Raw genomic sequence first — 24,250 nt, 5'->3', positions numbered from 1 at the left:
TGTATTTCACAATCCATCTACCAGTGTCTACCTTGATATTGGACACTCAGTGTGGGGTGTTGCAGAGCCTACAGTTGCTTTGTCTTATAGGTGGATTTGGTTCTGTTAGATCTTGAGTTTCTAGTTGGCAGAGGTAGGTAACAATGTCCAAATAGGGACCCTTGCTTCTAGTCAGGGTAAGGGGGATATACTCTTTAGATAACCCCTGCTCACTGCCTTGGTAGCTAGGCACGAGCAGACAGGCTTATCAAAGTCAAAATAACCCACAGTTGCGTCAAGTTTAGGCCAAAGTACCTGTAGATGCGACAAAAGTTCCAAACTGAAGCTGTAGCGTTGAAAAACAAGCGATGCGCCACTCCTGAGACCCGGGGGAGGCGATGCAACAGCCCCGCTGGATGCAGCGGGTGTGTTGCGATGAATACGGTCTGTATGGGAAGGGATGCGATACCTTGTATGGATTTGGTGCACAGGTTCGGTAGGAAACGTCTCGCACAGGCACGATGCGACGATCTTCGGGACGGCGACGATCTCCGGTGCAGCAGCAATGTGCAATGCAGCATCGATCTTCCCCTCTCGCGGCCCCTCGATGCGATGGCTCCTCGACAATGTTCGCAGCGACGTGATGCAGTCCGCAAGCAGGCGGTGTGGCAATCTCACCCAGCGACGACCGGCTCAGCAATGATACTCGCAGCGTCAGGACTCTTTCAACACCGGGCGATGCGTTCCGCAAGCGAACAATGCGTTGGTTCTTGCAGCGGCAACAGGCGATGCGACGATCTTGCTCTTCGCAGCGGCTGGAATTTCCTCGCACTGTTGGGGATGTGCTACGCAAGAGAGCGATGCGTGAAGATTGCAGATCTTCTTTCCTTCTTGTCCTGCTCCCCAAACAGCAGGCACAACTTCCATAGCTCACACAATTGGATCAAGCACTCTAGGAAGGGCAGAACTCATACAGCAGAGTTCAGGGGGAAGCTGGGGGTGAAGTCCTTTTGTTCCTGGGACTTCTTAAGAGGAGGCAAGCTCTCCTCAGGCCCTTGGATATCTCTTCAAACAAAGGGACACAGCAACAGCAAAAGTCCTTCCCCTCTCCTTGGCAGCAAAGCAACTGCAGGTCAACCCACAAACACCAGGACGGTCTTTCCTCTTCAGTCATCCAGCTTTCTCCTTCGCAATCAATCAGTCAATTGTTAAGCACACTACATACCTGTGAGGGTCTCAAGGCGCTGGGGGGGGGGGATGGGGCGGGAGGTGGGGGCTGCTACTGATCGAACAGCCAGGTCCTCAGTGTCCTCCTGAAGGTAAGTAGGTCTTGGGTCTGTCGTAGGCTCAGTGGGAGGGTGTTCCATGTCTTGGCGGCGAGTTGGGAGAAGGATCTCCCGCCGGTGGTTGTTCTTCGGATGCGCGGGACTGTGGCGAGTGAGAGGTCGGCGGAGCATAGCTGGCGGTTGGGGGTGTAGAAGTAGAGCCGTCTGTTGAGGTATGCTGGGCCGGTCTTGTGGAGTGCCTTGTGTGCGTGGATGAGGAGCTTGAAGGATATCCTCTTGTTGACGGGGAGCCAGTGCAGGTTTCGCAGGAGGGGGTGGTGTGGCCGTGTCGTGGTACATCGAGGATCAGTCGTGCCGAGGCGTTTTGGATGCGTTGTAGTCGATTGATGAGCTTGGTCGGGGCTCCCGCGTAGAGGGCGTTTCCGTAGTCGAGTCTGCTGCTGACGAGGGCCTGGGGGACTGTATTGTATCTGTCGGGATCCATCTGTAGATCTTGCGGAGCATGCGGAGGGTGTTGAAGCAGGAGGAGGAGCCGGCGTTGACTTGCTTGGTCATTGAGAGCGTTGAGTCGAGGATGATTCCTAGGTTGCGTGCATGGTCGGTGGGGGTCGGGGCTGCCCCCAGTGCTGTTGGCCACAATTGTTCTTTCTGCTGTGTATTTTCATTCCCCTCCTTTCCCTGGCCGAATTTAGTTTTGAGGGGGTCCCATTAGATTTGCTATTAGGATCCTTGGGGTACGCCGCAGATGATCTCGGAGGCTTCAGAAAGGAACGGGGGAGGCGGACGCTCTGGGTTCTGCCGGAGAGGAATGAGGTGGTCCATTCCAGAGCCATGTCTCTGATCCCTGCGGCATGGAGGCGTGCGTGTAGTGTGCAGTGGCAGACAGTGTCGAAGGCGACGGAGAGGTCTAGGAGGATGAGTGCTGCAGTCTCCCCGTTGTCTAGCAGGGTCCTGTTGTCATCGGTGGCAGCGATGAGGGCGGTCTCGGTGCTGTGGTTGCTGTGGAACTCTGACTGGGAAGGGTCCAGGATTCTGTTCTCTTCGAGGTATCTGGTTAGCTGTCTGTAAACGTATTTTCTCGATGACCTTGGCCGGGAAGGGGAGCAGAGAGATGGGTCAGAAGTTCTTGAGGTCTCTTGGGTCTGTCTTGGGTTTTTGAGTAGGGCGTTGATCTTGGCGTGTTTCCAGCTCTCTGGGAAGGTCGTGGTTTCAAGGGAGAGATTGATTACGTTGTGCAGGTGGGGTGCGATGGAGCTGCTTGCTTTGTTGAAGACGTGGTGCGGGAATGGGTCTGACGGAGAGCCGGAGTGGATTGTGCTCATGGTCTTGATGGTGTCATCAACGCTCACGCTGGTCCAGGCTAGCAAGGGGACGTGGTCGATGGTGTGAGGAGGGTCTGTTGTGTTGCTGTCTGTTGGGGCTGTCTGGCAGAGGTTCCTTCTTGATTCCAGGATGATCTAATTTTCTGTAGTCTGGGTAGCCCTTTTTATACCAGTCTTTCCTTTGTTCTCTGGAGGCAGACAGGCCTTGGCTTAGTCAGAACCAGTTCTGGTCAGTCCCGGAGCACTTTGTTTTCCTGACTTCTTCTTTCCTTTCAGAGAGAGGGGCAGGGTTGTCAGCCGCCCAGCAGGAGGTGGAGCCAGCATTGTGGAAGACAGGCATAGCCCTATTCAGGCCCAGGTGCTATCCCCTCCCACCACTCAAGATGCAGATGCAGCTATTCAGCCTAGGGCTGACTCATCCAGCCTCCTGGGGGCTCCCCAGCCCCTGTCACTCACAAACCAGACAGTCAATTCACAAACAGGCCAAGGCACACAGAAAGGTCAGACAAGAGAACAGCCGCTTTCTAAAAGTGCTGTTCTCAAACACAGGATTTCCTTTCTAAAAGATAGGTTATTAAATTCTGAGTTCAGGGATACCAGACTTTAATTTTCTATCTTGCTCCTATGGGAAGATATGCAGGTAACCATTATACACAGCAATCCCCATTATAGCCTATGGGCAAGATAGCCCTCTCAATAGTGAAAAACGAAAATGGCTGTAATTCACTACCAGAGCAAGTCACACACACACTAGTACATGCTCTACCTTTCATACACCCTGCACCTTGCCCAGGGGGGTACCTTGGGCCTTTCATAGGGGTGACCAATGTGTACAGAAAGGGAAGGGTTAGGCCTGACCAGTGGGGACACTGGTCAAGTCAGCATGGCAGTTAGCAACTGCACACAGGCACTGCGGTGGCAGGCCTGAGACACCATTTTAGGGCTACTCGTGTGGGTGGCACAAGCAGTGCTGCAGGCCCACTAGTAGCATTTGAATAACCAGCCCTGGCACACTCAGTGCACTTTACTAGGGACCTACTGATATATCAAATATGCCAATCATGGATAAACAATCATAATAACAATTTATACAGAGAGCATATGCACTTTAACACTGATCAGCAGTGGTAAAGTGCCCAGAGTCCTTTTGCCAACAACCACAGGTCAGGAAAAATAAAGGAGGAAGAAGCAAACAGTTTGGGGATAACCCTGCAAAAAGGGCCATTTCCAACAGGTTCCATCTTAACATCTTAGTATGTAAAGTCCTTTCTGCTGCAGAGTCTGGATGCAGGAGGAATATGGGATACTCAATAGTGTGGTTAACATGAATGGTGTAACCACATCTGGTAGAAATTATAGGTTTGTGCTCAGAACCACCCTATTTCTGTTAACCTGAATGTATGGTTCCTCTATAGTCAGTGCCTGTAACTCACCGATGATTCTTCTTTGAAACATTATGGCCACTAAAAAGGCCACCTTCCGGAACAAGACTTGCATGACACTTGACGGTAGTTGTTCGAAGGGGAGTGGGGGGTGGGTGCAAAAGTCTCAGGAGAACTACGATCAGATTACAAACAAGCGCTGAAGTCGTCCTTGGAGAGATGATGTTCTTTAGGCGCTTCATGAAGGGCTTAATGACAGACATCTGAAAAAAAGACAAATGCTTCCTATTTTGCAACAGCATCTAGATGTAAATGGATGCACAAGTTACTACTTATGTAACGATATATCTGTAAGAGACATTAGTTAGTGATAGATTCCTTACCTTAGAATATCCCCAGGCGTCAGACTGGATCCGGAAACTTTTGCGTAGCAATACCCCTGCGCGCCGGTAGGCGTCGTCTGCGGCTCCGCGTCCGTCGTCGGCGTCGTGAGCGCCGGGATGACGTCGTCGGAGTACTTAGACGGCGCCCATGCGCGCTGACGTCAGTTCTGACACATAGCTTTTCCGCGCCAGATACGCAGAGCCATGATGGAACCAACACTGGTGCCATGAAACTAGGGCCCTGAAAGGGGATGACCTTAACCCTAGATATCGGTTCGCAGAACGGGGAGGATGGGTGGGTCGGTAAGGAATCTATCACTAACTAATGTCTCTTACAGATATATCGTTACACAAGTAGTAACTTGTGCATCTGAAAGAGACACGTTAGTGATAGATTCCTTACCTTAGAATAGATACCCCAGCAATACCATCCCCGGTGGTGGGTCTGCGAACCAATATCACACCAGAAAGTCCTGGAGAACGGAACGGCCAAAGAAGCCATCCCTCCGGACTTGACTGTCCAGGCAGTAGTGTCTTGCGAACGTGTGCAGCGAGGCCCACGTGGCTGCCTGACAGATGTCCTGCAGGGGGACACCGCGGCCCAGGGCAGTTGTCGTTGCCGTGGCCCGAGTGGAGTGAGCCCGCAATCCAGCCGGGGGCTCCTTCCTCGCCATGGAGTAACATGCTTGGATACACAAGATGATCCACCTAGAGATGGTCCTCTTGTGCACAGCCTTACCCTTCTTTGCGCCCACGTAACCAACGAAGAGTTGGTCATCCACCCGGAATTGGCGTGTGCGATCTAGGTAGTAGGAGAGCGCACGTTTTGGATCCAGACAGTGGAGCCTCTCTTCCTCTTTCGAGGGATGCGGAGGCGGAAAGAAAGTGGGCAAGGTAATGGACTGCCCGATGTGGAAGGCCGTGACAACCTTGGGCAGAAAGGAAGGCCGTGTACGTAACACTACCTTGTCAGGATGAACAGATAGGAAAGGTGGAGAAGAAGAAAGAGCCTGGAGCTCACTCACTCTCCTGGCAGAGGTGATGGCAACCAGGAAGGCAGTCTTCAGAGTAAGGAGACGAAGAGGACAGTTATGCAGTGGCTCAAAGGGAGCACACATCAGATAAGTGAGAACAAGATTCAAGTCCCACTGGGGCATCACGAAGGGAACAGGAGGGAGCATGTGCGTGATGCCCTTCAGAAATCTACTTACAATAGGGGACTTGAACAAAGAAGGCTGATCTGGTAGCCTCAAGAAGGCTGATAGAGCAGAAAGGTACCCTTTAAGAGTGCCCAGAGCAGAGCCCTGCTGGGCAAGGGAAAGAAGAAAGAGCAGCACTTCCGAAAGGGGTGCCGAGAGAGGATCCACAGCCTTTGCTGTGCACCATGCCACAAATCTGTTCCACCGGCAGGCGTATACCGACTTTGTGGAGGGACGCCTGGCTGCCAGAATGATATCACAGACTTCGGGAGGCAAGTCAAATGGCCTCAACTGCCGCCGCTAAATCTCCAAGCTTGTAGGTGGAGACTGGACAGGTTCGGGTGCAGGACCGTCCCCTGCTGCTGCGACAGAAGGTCCTCCCGAAGAGGCAGACGAATCGGGGGATCGACTGACATGCTGAGTAGCTCGGGATACCAGTATCTTCGTGCCCAGTCCGGAGCCACAAGGATAACCTGGGCCCGGTCGCGCCTGATCTTCTTCAGCACTCTGGGCAGAAGTGGTATAGGCGGAAAGGCGTACAACAGACCGCAGCTCCACTCGCGACGAAAAGCGTCTCCGAGCGAGTGCCGCCTTGGAAATTCCAACGCGCAGAACTGATGACATTGCGCGTTCTCTTCTGTGGCGAATAGATCTAACCAGGGCTCTCCCCACTGCTGAAAGAGACCTTGCGCCACGTCCGAGTTCAGACGCCATTCGTGATCCATCATGCACCGGCGGCTGAGTTCGTCCGCCCTGGCATTCAGAGAGCCTGCCAGGTGTTGAACCACCAGGGTCACGCCCTGATGTTCCAGCCACTGCCAGAGGCGCAGAGCCTCCTGGCAGAGGGTCCACGACCCCACCCCGCCTTGCTTGTTGCAGTACCACATGGCGGTGGTGTTGTCGGTGAACACTTGCACTACGCTCCCTCGGACAGAGGGGAGGAATGCCTTCAGTGCTAGACGAATCGCCCGCAGCTCCAGAAGGTTGATATGGAGCCGGGACTCCGCCGGAGACCAGAGGCCTCTGATCTCCGCCTCTCCCATGTGGCCTCCCCAGCCCTGGAGGGAAGCGTCCGTCACAACTACGTGCTCCGGTTGGGGTAGGGAGAGGGGTTTGCCACTGACCCAGTCGCGGTCCGTGAGCCACCACTGCAGTTGTCTCGCAGTGCCCTCTGAGATCAGGACATGATCGGACAGGTTGCCCTGATGCTGGGCCCACTGAAACTTCAGGTCCCACTGCAGAGCCCGCATCCGCCACCTGGCGTGACGCACCAGAAGGATGCAGGAGGCCATCAGTCCCAGAAGCCGCAGCGTCAACCTGACCGAGACCCGGGATAACGGCTGGAAGATGGGAACCAGAGCCTGAATATCCCGAACCCGCAGCTCGGGTGGGTAAACCCGAAACTGCGCCAAGTCGAGAACCACTCCGATGAAGAGGAGCTTCTGAGAGGGACACAGGTGTGACTTCGGCACATTGATGGAGAACCCCAGCAAGTGCAGGAGGTCGGCCGTAGTCTGGAGGTGGTTGACGACTGTCTGGGGCGAGCCCGCCTTCAACAACCAGTCGTCGAGGTAGGGGAAGACTGATACCCCCTGCCTGCGCAGATGGGCTGCGACCACCGCCATCACCTTCGTGAACACCCGTGGGGCGCTGGTAAGGCCGAAGGGGAGCACGGTAAACTGAAAGTGCTCTTGGCCTACCGTGAACCGCAGGTAACGCCGGTGGGCCGGCAGGACGGGGATGTGGAAATAGGCGTCCTGCAAGTCCAACGCTACCATCCAGTCTCCTGGGTCCAGGGCAGCCAGGACCTGAGCCAAAGTGAGCATCTTGAACTTCTCCGTTCGGAGGAAGCCGTTGACGTTCCGCAGATCCAAGATAGAGCGTAGGCCCCCTTTGCCCTTCTTGGGTACCAGAAAGTAGTGGGAGTAGCAACCACGTCCTACTTCTGGCACAGGAACGCGCTCGATGGCCCTCTTGGCCAAGAGGGCCGAAACCTCCTCTTGCAGAAGTTGCAAGTGATCCCCCGACACACGGTGGTACTGAGGTGGCATGGATGGAGGGGATGACTCGAAGGGGAGGGAGAAGCCCCTTCGGACAATCTGCAGCACCCACCTGTCCGAAGTGACTGTATGCCAGTGGGAGAGGTGATGGCGAACCCTGCCTCCCACAGGCGTCACATGGGCCTGAAAACTCGGACTAGGAAGGTTTTGAGGCAGGGGCTGCTGAGGGAGGTGTGGACTGGCCTCGCCGTTGGCCCCGACCACCGCCACGGCGGTTCCCACGTCCGCCACCGCGTTGCTGAACATTCTGCGGCGCGTGGCTGACGGTACGTGGTGGGGCGCCCCTTTCGTGGCCACGAAAGGAGCGAAAGGCACCCGTAAGGCCCAAGGACTTGGCCGTAGCCCTGGAGTCCTTGAAACGTTCCAGCGCATGGTCTGCCTTGTCGCCGAAGAGGCGACGGCCATCAAACGGCATGTCCAGGAGGGTGGCCTGGACATCGGCCGAGAAGTTGGCGGACCTCAACCAGGCGTGGCGTCGAACCGCCACCGTCGTTGCCATCGCCCTGCCCAGTGAGTCCGTAGTATCCAGCCCACACCGGATAGAAAAGCGTGCTGCATCTCGGCCGTCCGCCAGGGCTTGGCTGAGTTTAGCCTGGACCTCCTCCGGGCATCTAGGCAGCACCTCCGCAACCGTGTCCCACAGAGTGTGGGTGTAGCGGCCCAAGAGACAGGCGGTGTTCACAGACCGCAGCCCTAAGCTCACAGACGAGAAAACCTTCTTCCCGAACTGTTCATATCTCTTGGATTCCCTGTCGGGCGGGGCCGACGGGAATGCGGTTTGGGAGTTTGAGGCCTGGATGACCAGACTCTCGGGGGTGGGATGGGTGGACAAAAATCATGGGTCGCCCGGTGCCGGGCGGTAGCGTCTGGCCACGTTCCTGTCCACAGGGGGGCCTGTGGCGGGCTTGGACCAAGTGCCCAGAAGAACGTCACACAAGGCCTCATTGAACGGCAGGAGGGGCTCCGCGGAGCCTGACTGCGGTTTGAGGACCTCAGTGAGGAGATTAGTCCTCACGGCCGCGACGGGGAGCTGAAGGTTTAAGGCCTTAGCTGCCTTCGTCAACACTACGCTGTAAGCAGAACCCGCCTCCGAAGCCACAGTCGGGGGCGACGTAAATCCAGTGTCTGGCGAGGTGTCAATACCACTGGCCTCCCCAAGCTCATATGTCCAGTCCTGCTGCGACTGGCAATCACGTGCCAGAGGGTCCTCGGACCCTTCCCATTGCTCCTCGTCACCTGGATCCTGGAGACCAGGATTAACAGCCAGGGCCTCCTCATGGAGATAAAAGTCTCCAAAGGCCGACGGAATCGGCGCCCAGCGGCGCCCTTCCGACTCCGGAGTAGGACCGTAGGAAACATTGGGGGCGGCAACCACATCGGCTGCCGGGGACGACACCTGAAGGGACGGCGCCGGCGAGGTCGTAAGGTCGACCGGCGAGGTCCCGGATCCGGAGCCGGATCCAGCGAGGTCGTGCGGCGCCGGGACCGAAGTCGCCAGCGGCGCCGGGGCCGAAGCACCCGACGTCGTCGGGGCCGAAGCGCCCAACCCGGAAGGACCTCCAGACGGAACCGATCGGCCCGAAGGCGCCACGGGAACCGACTGAGGAGGGAGGGCCCTCATGGCCATGAGGTACCTCTCGACCTCCTCCTGCGACGCGCCGTGCCCAGGGACCCGAAGGTGTGGGGCAGGCGGCGACGCTTGCGACTCCCGCGGAGCCGCGTGGGCGGTGTCGCCCGAGTCCCCAGCCGCATCGTGCGAGCGTCGGGGCAGGTCGGAGGATCGATGGTGTCGCTCCGACCTCTCATGCCTCTTACCTGAGGACTTGGAACCAGACGATCGGTGTCCACTTCCGGAACGTCGATGACTCCGACCTCGCGACCTGTCCCTCGACCTCCCGTGGGACCGGGACCGGGACCTGGAGCGGCGCGGGGCCGACTGCCTCAGCTCGAGACGCTTGCGGGACCGCTCCCGCCTAGCCTTCGACGTCAGGGCCCGGCAGTCGGAGCAGGATCGATCGTCGTGGTCGAGGCCTAAGCACTTCAGGCACCGGCGATGGGGGTCCGTGACCGACATGAGTCGGCCGCACTTCGAACAAGGCTTGAACCCGGGCATCCCTGGCACCGATAGTCGAGACAGTCGACTAAAGAGAAGATCAAAAGGATCAAAAATTTTCAGTCAGAAAGTGACTGGGGTTAGAGCTTCTTCTGGATCTGCGCTAGCTGGCGCGGAAAAAAGAAGAACTGACGTCAGCGCGCATGGGCGCCGTCTAAGTACTCCGACGACGTCATCCCGGCTCACGACGCCGACGACGGACGCGGAGCCGCAGACGACGCCTACCGGCGCGCAGGGGTATTGCTACGCAAAAGTTTCCGGATCCAGTCTGACGCCTGGGGATTTTCTAAGGTAAGGAATCTATCACTAACGTGTCTCTTTCAGAGAGATATGTATGACAACCCTGTTTAAGAAAATGTAACAAATAAAAAATGATCTCCTGCACAGTTATTATAAGGGGTTCTATTTTCTTAACAGACAAACCAACTGGGTGTGTAGCAGGTGTGGGTAATGGGTTAATCTGTCTGCATACACTCTTTGGAAGTTTACGTTTTCCAAACTCTAAGACCTCAGATGTCAGATTGTAGCGGGATGCCCTACTGCTTCTAGATTTAGTATGTTGCAGTCATGTTGTCCTTTATGAGCACTGTTCTGTCTCAAATTAACTTATAAAAAGCTGTGAATGCTAACGACAGACATAAGCACCAGGAAGTTGATATTACAACTGTTTTTGTTGTGTCCAGGTACTCTATTGGGTCATGTGGTTAAAGTGCGAAGAATCCATGGTAATGATCACCTGCGGAAGCGGGTCAAAGAACTGTCTGCCCAGCAACAAATTGATGCTGTTCCACTGGAGGAGAGTGCTCTGAATCTTGGCATTTACCAACACTAGATCCTCCTAATGTTTCTGCGCCTGTGACCACTGCCTTGCAAGAGACACCTGAAAAGGGCAGAAATGCAGTCTAGTGTGCAGTACTATTGCAGTATATGAAGGCATCATCCCCAACAATCTCATCCTCCATACAAAGTCTCGAAAAGAGGAAGCAGCTTTTGGAATGCCATCATTCTTCTCTGGTTGGGGTAGGTTTTTTCTGGGACAGCATTTAAGTCCAAACCCAAAAAGGACTGGATTTCCTGGGAGTGAACATGGGACTTGTTGGCACTGATGGTGAACCCTAGCCTGTGGAGCAAGACATTGCTGTCTGAGTGTGAGCTAGACATTTCTCTCTGGTGATGCTTTTTATCAGTCAGTAGCCGAGATACAGAAAGATATGAATGTCATTTCTGCACAGATGCCACCACCGCTAAACACTTACTAATCACCTGCTGTAACTCCGAATGGCAGCACTTTGGATTGGTACAGTTATCCACTTATGAAAAAGCCCATGTACAGGTGGTGGGTTGGCTATTTGGAGATATGGCAGTATGCATCTGACTGTTTTGAGCTTGCCTTCAACATCCTGTTGTCAAGATAGAGAAGACTGGTACCCCAGACCTCTGCGGATATACAGCATCCGTAGCAATCACCTTTGTAAACACCCAAAGGGCACTGATGAGGCCTAAAGGAGACATAGCAAACAAGTGTTTGTGGTCCACCTGGAAGAGCGGATAGTGCCTGCAGGATTCAGATGTGAAAAAAAGTATTCTGCACGTCCAACACCACAGTCCAGTTTTCGAGATGAAGGGCAGATAGAACATGGGCCACGGGGAGCATCTTGAATTTGTCTTTGTGCAGGAATATGTTGAGAGGGTGAAGACCCAGTGTAAGGCGGAAGCATTTATCCTATTTAGGCACAAGGAAGTAGCGTAAATAACACCCAGTCCCCACTTCCAAGGCAGGGACAATCTCTATGGTTCTTTTGGCCAAAAGAGCTGCATTTACTGGCAACATACAGGTGGTCCTCTGACAGGCGTTCCTATCAGGGTGGCAGGTGTGGGGAGTCGAAAAGGAATGGCAAAGCGTAGCCCTGTTGGACAAATCTGCAGGACTGATTTGTAAGATGTGATGTTATGCTATTCCTGCAGGAAGTGACTGATTCTGTCTTCCATTGGATAGCTTTGTACCGCTAAAGGTACACTAAAGATGTTTAACAGTTCTTGTCAGACGAGCAGAAAATTGTGAGGAAGGCTATCCATGAAGACTGAGTCATTGTCTGTCCAACCCATGACCCAACCTCAAAATGGCTGGGAAGGCCATTGGGCAGGTGGTAGGGGCTGGCATTGGCGATACGCCATTTGGCATTTCATCTAAAAAGATGAAATTGTTGTGGGGATTGCTGGACTGGAGCTTATAGGTGAACAGAACATACCATGGCAGTTTAGGAACAAGTGTGGCAGTGAAACTCTGCTTTCGTGTGGGGGCCACAAACAACTGATGGGGGGTTGCCACCTAGTGGTGGCTGCCAACCCCTTCCCTATGTGACTCTTTACAACAGCAGGAAACCATTCTGCTGCTTCAAAATGTGTGAAGTTTTTAAAACTTTTGTGAGTTGGAAGACTTTACATGCCCTATACTTTACCATGTTCGCACCCCATTTTCTTTCTTCCCACTCCGCACTTCTTCATATTCTGTAAAAACGCCAGATCTACTTGTTTTACCAATGGCAGTTAAGGAGTAGTCCTGTATAGCAAAGCATTTAATCTATATATCTGTTACAATTAAGGAAGGCACTCGTAGAGTGCTTTGGGTACAGCAGGTGCCCCAGCCTTGCACTGTGTCTATGATAAAGGGTAGAAATCCTCAAAACACAGGTCCCAGTGCCATATGTCATCAGGAGGTTAAAGGGCTGCAGAACATACATTTTCTATATGACAACAAAAAAATAATCGGTCTGATATAAAAGAACCTCAATACTGAGTTGGTCTCTACTGCTGGGTTATTTCGCATTCCAGTTTAGATATGGTTGAAAATCATCCTGTGTAAATAAGTCTAGGTTTAGAAAAACAAGGGCCCAATTTTATTAATATTCGACGCAAAGCGGCACAGCAACCAAAGTTGCTGTGCTGCCTTTAGTGAAAGGGAGAGAGACGAAATGCACCATATCTACTAAGATATGGCACATTACCGCTGGGGTAATTTTGGCTCCACACACCCTTGCGCCATAGTGCCATACAGCTCTCAGACGTTCTTACAAAATCATTGGATGAAATAGGAATCTGAAGATGGTGGATACCCACAAGGACATTGTCGGCTTATTGTCCATGTCATAGTGAGTTACACTAGCTCCACCAGCACTCAACACGAAAATAAAACTATTTAGAAGGTTATTTCAAGACTTAACCACTAGCCAGTGAATTAATGGACAGCGTGCAGATTTAGTACAGGTTCATGCTGCAAAAACGGGATATAGCCTATGAAACTACATTCCTTGACATCTTTATGCTAAAAAGCTTTAGCAAAGTGGGGTTATTCAAAAGTTCCAAAAATGGTCCTGATATGGCCCAAGTCGTGCAAATTGGCACTCTGTTTGCTATCCAAAGACCCAAATGAAGCATGTGATGATAAGCAGAATAGAGATCATCTTGTAGAGTAACTGGAAGGCCAGTTGGTGGTCAGGGACAACTCTGGGGGGTTTAACTTAATCTGTTCAACAGTTTGGTCCGTCATCCTCATTCTTCAAGCTTTTGTCTTCCAAGCTTTTTGGCAGTAGCATAAGAGCACAGATGATACTTGGGTCTACTAGTCTTGGGTTGAAGTCAAAACATTGCCTTTAATAAACAGTTGAAATCTCCTAAAAGAACATCACTCGGTTTAGCAGTACCTCAATCTTGCTGCTCTTGGCGCACCCACCCATTGACCTTTTCTGACCCATGCTGTTAAAAAAGCCAGGGCCGTCCTAGTCCATGGCTAGACTGCTCAACTAGGTGGTCTAGTCAACCAACTACTGGTCGGATGATGAATTTTCTTGAGAGACAGTTTGAGACAAGAATCATGTCATGATGCACGAGGGTAGCCCACCGATGCAGCCTCATCAGACACTTGCCCATTAAGGAATCAAACTTAAGGAGTCATGTGAAAGATCTTGGTAATGTATCAAGGGGCTAAAAAAATGCCTGGTAAATGGGTGTGAGGATTCTTTCCCCTTACAAGCATTGCAAACATTTCCAGACTTCACATTCAATGACTCTCAGAAATCTCTGGCACCCAGTTTGATAACTCTAGCAATAGTGACCGGCGGAAAAATTATTTCCACCAGTTGTTTCCAAAAATCTTCAGACATGTTTAAAATATGGCAGAAAGGACTGGTAGCAACATTAATACTGACCATGTTATTTCCACCACACATTACACAATACACTATACTGGGCTCATAGTGGATCCTATAGATCTAGTAGCCTCAGAATGACCACCCCTAAGCCCATTACTACATTCAGATCCAGAAGTTCTCTTATGTGTAGTCTCAGCTAGACTTTGACATGTTCCTGAGGGATGGTTGTGAAATCAAGTTCAACCTACCACCCACTCGTCCATCGTGGGCGCTGCACGGGACAGGAGAGTAGCACATGCAATGCTGTTCTCTCAGATAAACAATGGGAGACAAGGTGGCTAAACCCTCTGTGCAAGACACACCTCTGGTCAAGCTGATTATCTACAACCAGAGGTGGCTTCATCCACCACTGGAGAGCCTTGTCAACCTTTTCCCTATGTGGGCAGCCAACACCTCAATCGGAAGCTACCTTCGGTTAACACTGGTTTTACGAAGGATAGTCCGCATAAAACCGTCTGTTAGGCCTGGTCTGAACCATGCAAAGTACTCGCGCTAATTTGAATAATGGTGGCCCTCAGACCTGTAAGAGCTCCCATCACACCCCTAATCTCTAGGTATGCTCTGCTGTACTCTTTAACTGCCCCACTATAAACATGCATTGGAAATGCTCACCAGTGGATTGACCTGAAGCTTACAATATCTATAGAATTCACTCCAGACAATAAGCACTAAACATTACCAGTCTAATTTCAATAGACATGCTTATCTTGGGGTATCTCTGGCTGATGGTCAAGCTAACAGGAAGGCTTTTTATACCTTCCCATGTAAACAATCTATGCTTGATTATTTGAAAAAGGCAGCTGTCAATATCGTTGCATTACAGATTTAATTACTGACCTGCTCTTTTAGCTGTTTCACCTTTTCCTGGAGCATCAGTCGAACAGTTTTCAGATTCATTTCTACTTCCAACATCTTCTCCTCCATTCGCCTGAGAAGTTTTTCATGTTCTTCCTAAAATTCAATCACCCAGATTGCTATTAAAAATGACACGGATTGAATACATGGGGTGTAACATTCTGCTGAGTCGTAATTACTTTTAAGGGGCTTATACATCCAAACAAATACATATATTAAATATAATACATTATTTTAGGGAGAAAGAGATACAATGGAAAAAATAAATTGAAGATAAAATTGATGAAAACCTAAGCCTTTTTTCCAAGACCAAATTAGTAGCAACAATTGTATTTTATTGTTATTAATACATATTTACCCCTCTGGAGTACACGTTTCTCTATTTTGGCTTTGACTCACTCTTGCACTAAGGAGATTAAGTGTCATGACAAAGTGATTCCTTTTTTTTTTTAATTGCTTTCAAGAATTCCACTGGGGATTATATGACAGAAGCAGGTTTCTGTGCCCCCTATTTACAGAACCGTCTGGTTAATAATAATCCACATTTGTAAAGCGCACAATCACCCGTAAGGGTTTCTAGGCGCTGGGGGCCGTCGGGAAGATTAAGCGAGCTATTGCTCAGACTCACATGGTGCTGGGCAGACCTGCCGCCGGGGCTCGAACCGTGATCCCCAGATTCCGGAGTCAGTCGCCCTAGCCGCGGCGCCACACCTCTTAGAGAAGGCATACCACACTAATCATTGAATGGCAGCTTCATGTGGCACAGGGAGGCCTTATGCTTCCCCAACTTTGCCTCTGGAAAGGGAGGCCAAGAGATGGTACGAGAAAAATATTTTTCACCTCCAGTTCTTTGGATCTGAGATCTCATTGTGGTAGTTTGTGAAGAAGGTAGTGTATTTATTACTTGTGTTCTGAGCAGGCAGAAAACCTAAAACTGCTGTATAGTCATCTTTATGTCTATAAAACTAAAAGTGAAGAGCAGGGGAATATTTCACTGCTCCGCCACACTTCCTTCCAGCTTAATACGTATTCAGAGACAGGTGGGGTGTTCTGAACGGTGTACTCAAGAAGAGTTGGCTGCTTGCCCCTAAATCGCTAAGTGTCACAGGTCCAGGAAATAATCTTTTTGGGATACAATGACCCTCACCCAGAAAGTGGCATCCTTCATCATCGGGTCACGCTCAACATTGAGCAGCGTGTGCAATAACTAACGGGCTGTAAAAGGAGATCTTTTTTTGTTCTGGGATCCTCAGTTGTTGAGGTGATCCTAAATTTCATGACTGAGCGATCCAATTATAATTTAATTAAACTTCTGTTTCTTTGCCAAGGTAAGATTAAAATAAAAAGTGGGACTTCATAGCAAAGTCCAAATATATCTGTTGTCTCTATAGCCATGTGGAGTCAATCCTGGGTTAAACTGCCTGTTTTTTCTCTGACTTTGCATTCCAAAATGTCAAACAGGCACCCGGATGGGGAAACGTTATATACGTCGATGTTGAGTGTACAAAAGCAAAATCTATACTTAACTATATATGTATATTCATGACATTGTATTAGTCAATGTTCTGGGTATGACTGCATCATTCAATATTGTGATATAGGTCTGGGTGGCCACTAGTTATCCTGGAAGGTGCGGCAACTACTGTGGTTGTCTATGATGGAGGTTACTACTGATATATTTGACAGTCAGTGGTTCAGGACTATTTCCATTGATCAGAAGAAGCTCTTACTATTAAGAAGGTTATAGACCACTGTACTACACAAAGGACTGATTGAGAGATCCTTATAATAAATCTGCCACAAAATATCACAATTATCCTTACAGCACGTCGGTGCCTTTCACAGAAAGATAAGGGGAGTGTCCTTCACAAGCTGAGAAACACTATCTAGAACATGAAAGAGACTAGCTATGTAGGCAGTAGCAATACACTTCCTTCTCAGGGGTACAGTTCCAGTGCCCATACTTACTAATGGAATATTCACCATAAGAGGCAGACATTGGCAGATGTACCCCCAGAGTTTTCTCTAACAATGGGCTCTTCTGGTGAACCATTCAGCCCCCTAAGCAGTCCTGACAAAAACTCTAGATAAGTTAGATTTCCCTCCACAACCTTGACAGATGCTGAAATTCTGCAATGGTAGATGGAAAAATCCACCAGCTAATCTATATAAGAGCCCACATGTAGCCTGCTTTCACTTTACCTACAGATTTCGATAACAGTAGAAATAACTAGATCAGCAGCCCTTCTTACCTGCTGAAGAGCAAGCTGCTTGTTCATCTGCTCTGTCTGAAGCCTGAGTTTTTTCTGTAGATCTTGGTTCTTTTCCAGGGCCTCTAGGAGCTTTGCTTGCAGCTTGTCTAGTTGTTCCTTGGACACAGCATTGTAAAGCTTCTCCTTCAGATGCTGCACTTCGCGCATATGCTGAGACTCTGCAAGCGTCAATCTTGTGTTGGCTTCTAATAACTGCATTTCATAAACGAAAAGGATCAACAAGATTAGAAACATGACTAAACCAAAGGCGCTATGGAGTTAGAGTAAGAATGGCAAGTAATTAAAGTCTATTAGAAAATTGTAATGTTTATACACCATTGAGGGCAATATGGTGTCAGAGGTCAATTAATGGCTGGTACATGCCTCCCACTCCATTATTTCAAAGTTTGTCTTTCTGTTTCTGTTTAATTTAAAAGCATCTAATGCCATGTGTCAAATTTATTCATAGCCTTAGAGCCCTTCTGCCTTGGGCTACACTTGTCATTAAAGACTCTGGCTTGGCCTATAATTCAGGTTCAGGTTTTTTTTACAAGTAAAACAGCCCAGGTAGAGGCCTTTAATGTTATACTGCAGCTTCAAGGTGGATCCATTAACTTGTTGACACATCTGTGACGGAGGACAAGCATAGTGTCACCCAGATGTCGGCACAAAAGCAGTTGACTGATGAATCAATCTGGATGCATTGAAGAATAACCAAGGCAACTAGGCTGAAAAATAATTATGCCACAAATAAACAACTGCAAATGAGGCCACCAATGCAGGTTAATGAAAATTGCAATCAGAAAAAAATGTACACCTACCACAGCCCTGTCACATCAAAATGCGCTGGAAGCATATTTACTTAATCCTGTACTTTCACAAGAAAATGGGTGTACACTATTATGAAAATCCATTAGTAAAACTGCAAATTCATATAACTCAGAATTTGAAGGTAGCCAAAAGTACAAAAATGGTTCAAATGCTCAAAACTGAAGAAAGATGCAAAAAAAAAAAATAGATCCAGACTTGGTATCAATCAAAATATGATTCAAACTGCAATACTCCAGGCAATCCCTATTTATATATTTATTGAGTTTTATGCAGCGCTGGCTCGACCCGATGCCTGCACATTTGTAAATATACATAATATTTCTAGCCCCATCAGAATCGGACCCTTGTTCTCCTTGGAAGTCTTTAGTAGGAAGGGGTTTTAGAGCTAAGCCAGATAGGAAAGAGATTTTGCGGGTTAGTGGCGTGATCGCCCCAACAGGAAAAATGTTAACTTTTTAGTCATTCATTTCTATCATATTATTCCTCTGAGTGGAAATTGGGAGGAGGAGGTAACGCTACAAATTGCTATGCTCTAGAGCCTGCCCAGATTTTGCTCCCAAGTAAGAGTGTAAGAGTTTTTTGAAGTGTAGCACAACCAGGACTTTAACTGGAGGTGTCAAAGACACAACCTTTTCCAAAATTGCCCACATTTTGGCATCAAGATTTTTTTATGATTTCTTCTAAATGTGGTTAAGTCGTATGCCAGTTCACAGACACTTCTGTGCATATGTCATTTACGCTAGCAAAATAGGATATACGGGCAGAAATACATTAACATAACTCACAGAATCATGATCACTGGACATTTCCACCTGCAGATCAGACTTTGGCTGTTGGTAAAGGGGGAGGGGGGGGGGTGCGCACTGCAAAAAGCTTGAAAGGTTTTGAACACCCCAAACAAATGTATATTTATATGCGGACATAACACCACGCTTGAGTGTTTTTATTGCACAAAATGCAGGGGTAGAAAAACCCATATTACTCTTGGAGGCATGAAATATGGGAACTAGTTCACATCTCCCTGTGAAGTATGGGTTTCATCACCATAATTCCAGCCCACAAAACAATCACTGTAGAGTTTTACCATTGTCAGGGCTACTACAATTATGCAGAATGAAAGACAAAATTATACGACAAAAAAAGGCACATCATGTAGCGCATATTCTGGTAGCATTATTTTCATCCATTTTTAGCTAGAAACTTTTTTTTCGGAAAAAATTCAAATTATGTGGCAAATGCAGTAAATCCATAATGATGTGGTAAATGCTGTAGCCACAGAATTTCATAAACACACTGGCAATCCCCATTGCTTTGATCAGCAATTTATTGACAAAAAAGTAAATGAAACCCTAGCATTTCAATTCCAATCAGTGCTCCTTGTCTGCTGTAGTAAGTCGGAAAATAGCAGCAGAGTATGGAGGTGTTCTCTTACATTAAGCATGAAAACTGGTCAGGCGAGCTGCTATTTTCCGACAATGCCGAGTAGGGAGCTTTTGAACACTAGCAACACTAGCATCAGCAATTTATATCCACTTGTCATCACTACATGGATATAACAACACTTGCAGCATCGCATTTTCGAAATATAAACGACGTATTATCGGATTAATTGTGACACTGGTTCAACATTAGTACACGATACAGTAGTTATTATATTTCTGTATAGTAAACCTTGGTTATCTAAAGCATGTGATCAAGGCTGGGTTGCAGCCGAAACGCGTAATGATGGGAAAGATGGATTAAAACCTTTTAACTTCAAACTTCTCGACGTCCTGAGAGTGCATTTCTTTGCAAGCGATCTTGCGATGTGTCAAAAAAACATATATATATTCCAAGAAAGAAGTGACTCTAACAGATGCACTCACTTAAAACAAAAATATACTTCCACTACAACATTTCAGCTTCCGACTTCCACACGTAGTACAAGATGGTTTGCTCAGTGGCTGCACAGATGACAATACTGAATCTTCAAAAATCATCATGAGTGAAGATTCCATTTGGAATGTGAAAATCTAAGCAGCCCGAGATCTCTTGAGATATGCAGCAATCAGGTGGTATTGGCAGTGATCTTGAGTCCATCTAGATGCAGTGATTTTAAACAATACATCCAGACGTTTTCTCTGGAGTCCAGTAGTGATTCCTTTAAGAGATGTTCCACAGGGAAAACCTTCAAATCTGATAGTAATTGCTCCACAAGGTTAAATTGAGAGGCTACAGGCTGGCTAAGTTTCTTATTAATTATTGCTGATTGGTGGTTCCTGAATCCTGTAAGGAGGTCATTCATGTTTGGTCTACATATTGTTTTTTACTGCTTTGGCACAACATCACATAAATAATGCATGTGGATCGACATGTAAGATGCTGTCTTATTCTAGAGGTCCTTATCATAACAGAACTAGTTACTGGTGATGTTTTAAAAGGTGTTCACATCTGATGCACCTTTTAGTCACCGCACGCAATGTACCCCTGTATTTGTTACAGCTTGCTTGAGTTCAGCTCTCACTCAAGCAAGCCTTAACAAATGCAGGAGATGGTCTCTCCAATAGGAACATGCAGTATAGACTCCAGGTGGTGCAGAATGCGCAGGCAAGACTTGTTCTGGACATTCCCAGGGGGCAGTCTGCTGCAAAGGTATTGGAGACCCTTCACTGGCTCATAATTAATAAGTGCATCAGCTTTAAACCTCTCTGCATGGTACACAAGGCTCTCTATCTTCCAGAACCAACAAGAGTGAAAACCATGTTTGGATGGCATTCTGTAGGCAGACTCCTTTGTTCATCGCTTCAACTACAGCTCACGGTGCCGAGAACCAAAAGAAAGAAATGGGGCGACAGAGTATTTTCTACGGCCGCAAGCAAACTTTGGAATACCCTTCCACGAAACATAAGGGCCATCCCTCAGCTATTGCACTTTAGGAAGGTTCTTAAGACCTGGTTACTCTCCTTTTAGTTTTTTCTGAATCTGGAGTACTAGTTGACTCCTTCCAGATGGTGATCTATAGCTCATTGATGCCTTTGGATTATTGCTGCGCTCTATCAATTTTAAATCAAACTGAATCAAATCAGGAAAGAGCACTCAGGAGCTTCACATGGTAAGACTGAAGCTCAGTAAGTTTATCACCCACCACTGTTGTTACAGATACTGGCTGCACATACCCACATATTGGATATGCATGCAAAGGCAGGATATGTGGAGCTCATGCCTATGCTGATGTTATATTAGTAATTTAAAGCAGAACCTCCAGAATTTTGCGATTCACAAAACAATCGCGAAATCAGCTGGCAAGTGCTTTGGCCACAATTTGGCTACTGTTTCACAAAAAGGTCCCTTTGAAAGCATAAAAAAAGTGTTGCTTTCTTATTCGCTGCATGCTAACACATCACTACCTGTCTCCGTACAGCCGTAAAATAGTTGCTTCCTCGGACCTCCCTGCAGAATAAGAATAGGGGTCCCCTTAGTCTCCCACCTCCAGTGAATATTCATTGGCCTTGGGAGGGCCACCCAACCATGCAATGTGGTAACAGGGGTGGTGGGTTGCCCTCCCAATAAGATAAAGGCCAAAAGCTGCAAGAAATGCCCTTTGCGCCCTGACTGGTTTAATTTATGGTAATGTTTGGACGAGATGCCCTGCCTCTCCCCACAATCTCAAGACCTGGGGAGAAGAGAGAGACGCAGGCATGGAAACTTCATTTGTTTCTGTCAGGACGGTCTCAGACTCGAGGGTCAGCAGCTCCTAGAAGCGTTGCCTACCCTGGGGTCTGGCCTCAGCCCTTGCCACTGCGACTGGGAAGGGCGTACGTTCTCCCAGTGACTGCTTCTGGCTGTTTATTCAGTGGGCTTTGAGTCCCTGCCGGAGCCTACTCCTGCCTTCAGCACCACCCACACTCAGTCTGACTAGCATAGGGATTTTTACTTACAAGCTGTGCACCTTGTGATCTCTGCTTCCAAATTACTATATCTTTTCCCTTGGCACTTTTGCTATCAAAGAAGTGAAAACCTGCCATGATTTAGCTATCCTGTGGACCCTAATACAAATTCCTCTCTCCTGATCTCAGGTACTAACTAGTGGGTATTGTATTGACGGGGCATTGGTATAATGCTTCATATCCCCATTAAGGGGCATCGAAGTGCATCAATGATAAGCTCGAATGCTACAACATAGTGATGTTGTATTTCTTGTGACCCTACGTGGGGAGCGTTTTGGCACAGTGGTGCTGAAACCATTTTCGCAGTGGGAATGCTGCCTTCAATGTTACATCACTGAAGTCTTAGAGATTCTGAAAAACCCAAGCCTCACACAAAGAACAGGTGTAGGAAATCCGGCTTCAGCAAATATCTATGTTTGCCCACAGAGTCTTCCTTTGCTGGACCAGAGGCCTGGCCAGAAAGAAATAAGTTCCCTTCTCGCCTGAATAGGCAAAGATGTGACGTAAGGGCCAGAGACTAGACAAAACACAGATGTCTATTTTTGCCCTCACCCTCAGTGTGAAACAAATCTGTCATTGCTAGCCATATCACCAATCCACAGCTTTTGATGTACGTTCGAAGAGACTTCTTTTTATGTTTGTTGCCAAGATCAGCAGCTATTCAGAAGGTATAATCACCTGATAGTGATCTGAAAATGCACGCCACAGGATCTACAGAGGGCAGGAGGGGTGGACGTGGTGAGCAGAGCCCGGGGTCTAATGTATCCAATGTTTAGCTGCGGAAGTCTGATAAAGCTGCTGCAGTGGAGTTAGGCTGTATCTGGCTATATGTGTCCACTCTTGCAGTGCATGTTTGCTATCTCAGCTTGTAGTCCATGCCCCTATGGGCTGTAAACTAACCCCCTGGGTGGTGCTGAGCAATATTCTGGGGGCCACACCGAGCCTTCTGTCAGATTCTAGCTTGTTTCTAAGAGTTGAACAGAATGTAATACTACCTCCAGAGAACATGCAGGAAGAGGCTGGCGCAGTAACTTTCCGAGAGACAGAGGGTTGACGTTTGGAAAGAAGAGGGGTGTGGAGCTTGTGGTATGGTCCCAGGAGAACAATGTACATAACTACAAATAATGCAATACAACAGGTGTGTGGTGAGAGATGGGACAATGAAGAAGCTGGTATAAATTCTTGTGTATGTGTGTGTGTGTACATTAAATGTAAAAAAAATTATGTTTACTAACTTGGCCTGTCAAACTCGATCAGTGGAGGGCTGATCTTGATTCTGTATGTGAGAGGGAACTCTACTGCCTGGGCAGGGGGTTGCTTGTAGAGGAGTTGTGGTGTGTATAATAAGTAGCTTCCACTAGTGACATTTGTTCTGTAGTCTGGCTTAGGTCCTTTGTTCAAATATTTTATATGGAATGTATTTCCATTTGTGCGGCTCGAAACCTGGCAGTGTATTTGTGCGTCAGTTTCAAGATTTGGAGAAAAAAAAACTTTTTGAACAAAGGACCTAAGCCAGACTACAGAACAAATGTCACTAGTGGAAGCTACTTATTACAGTGTGGAGCCCTGAAGAAGTCCCTTTGGGACGAAACGCGTCGGCTATGCCTATTGAATTTTAATGGAACGTCTAATAAAGAAAATTTTGGAACAAAAAGAAATTACCGTGAACTGGAAGTTTTTCAATATGCACACAATGACTGCTTTAACTATCATGTTACATTGTTGAGTGGTGAACCTTATTGTGTTAATGTTTGATTAGGAAATATTTCCTGACTTAGGAGTAGAGAGGGGTGTACTCCATGGTTTCCTGCACTGCTATTTACAGCCCATGTATCATATTGTCAGGTGCAGATTGCTATTGCCTCAACCCTCAGTTTGTTGATATATATTATATATATATATATATGTCACAAGTCATTTTCCACCCTGGAATATTACTGCTGGAGGACACGGGAGAAAATGCCTTTCCACAATGGAAAATAAATGTACTGGCCCGTATTTCAAGAGGAAAACATTCTCTTTGGCTCCGGATTCCATGATGATTAAAAAAAAAAAGAAATTGGGGGAGCTTACAAACATTTTTGCATTGTGTAGTATAGTGGAATGTTTGCTTTGTTGAAAGTCCGCTACATTATCCACAGTGAATGAGGACTGCATCTGGAAATCTAGAGTTTGTGTAGATATCTTGGAGGCAGGAGATAAAGAGGGCAGGAAACAAGAGCTGCAGAGACCACAAGTTTTCATCGCTTTTCATTTCAGAAAAATATATTTCACTCCAAAACTTTTGTCGCATTGAAAACTATACAGTTATGTTGTACCTTGTCCTGAGATTCCACCAGTGCCTGTCTAAGTTGTTCCTCCTGCTGCCCGAGTGCCTCACATTCCTTGTTTACACGCTGCAGCTCAGATTCAAGCTTGTCCATCTGGGTGACCTGTTTTGTCATCAAAGAGACA

General features: G+C 48.2%; 1 protein-coding gene across 1 annotated transcript in view; it reads right to left on the bottom strand.

Moving 5' to 3' along the window:
• Positions 1 to 24,250, bottom strand: part of LOC147708507 (uncharacterized) — a 381,831-nt gene that overhangs the window by 7,445 nt on the left and 350,136 nt on the right. The window contains exons 27-29 of the mRNA XM_086927193.1: positions 24,115 to 24,228; positions 17,040 to 17,252; positions 14,770 to 14,883 (exon numbers count right to left, since the gene is read on the bottom strand). Coding sequence (XP_086783319.1) covers positions 14,770 to 14,883; positions 17,040 to 17,252; positions 24,115 to 24,228 — 441 coding nt within the window. The remainder of the gene's footprint in view (positions 1 to 14,769; positions 14,884 to 17,039; positions 17,253 to 24,114; positions 24,229 to 24,250) is intronic.

Source organism: Lissotriton vulgaris, chromosome 6 (assembly GCF_964263255.1).
Source record: "Lissotriton vulgaris chromosome 6, aLisVul1.2, whole genome shotgun sequence".
Classification (NCBI taxonomy): Eukaryota; Metazoa; Chordata; class Amphibia; order Caudata; family Salamandridae; genus Lissotriton; species Lissotriton vulgaris.
Note: the sequence above shows the minus strand (reverse complement) of the source record. Positions and strands in the feature narration are given on the sequence as shown.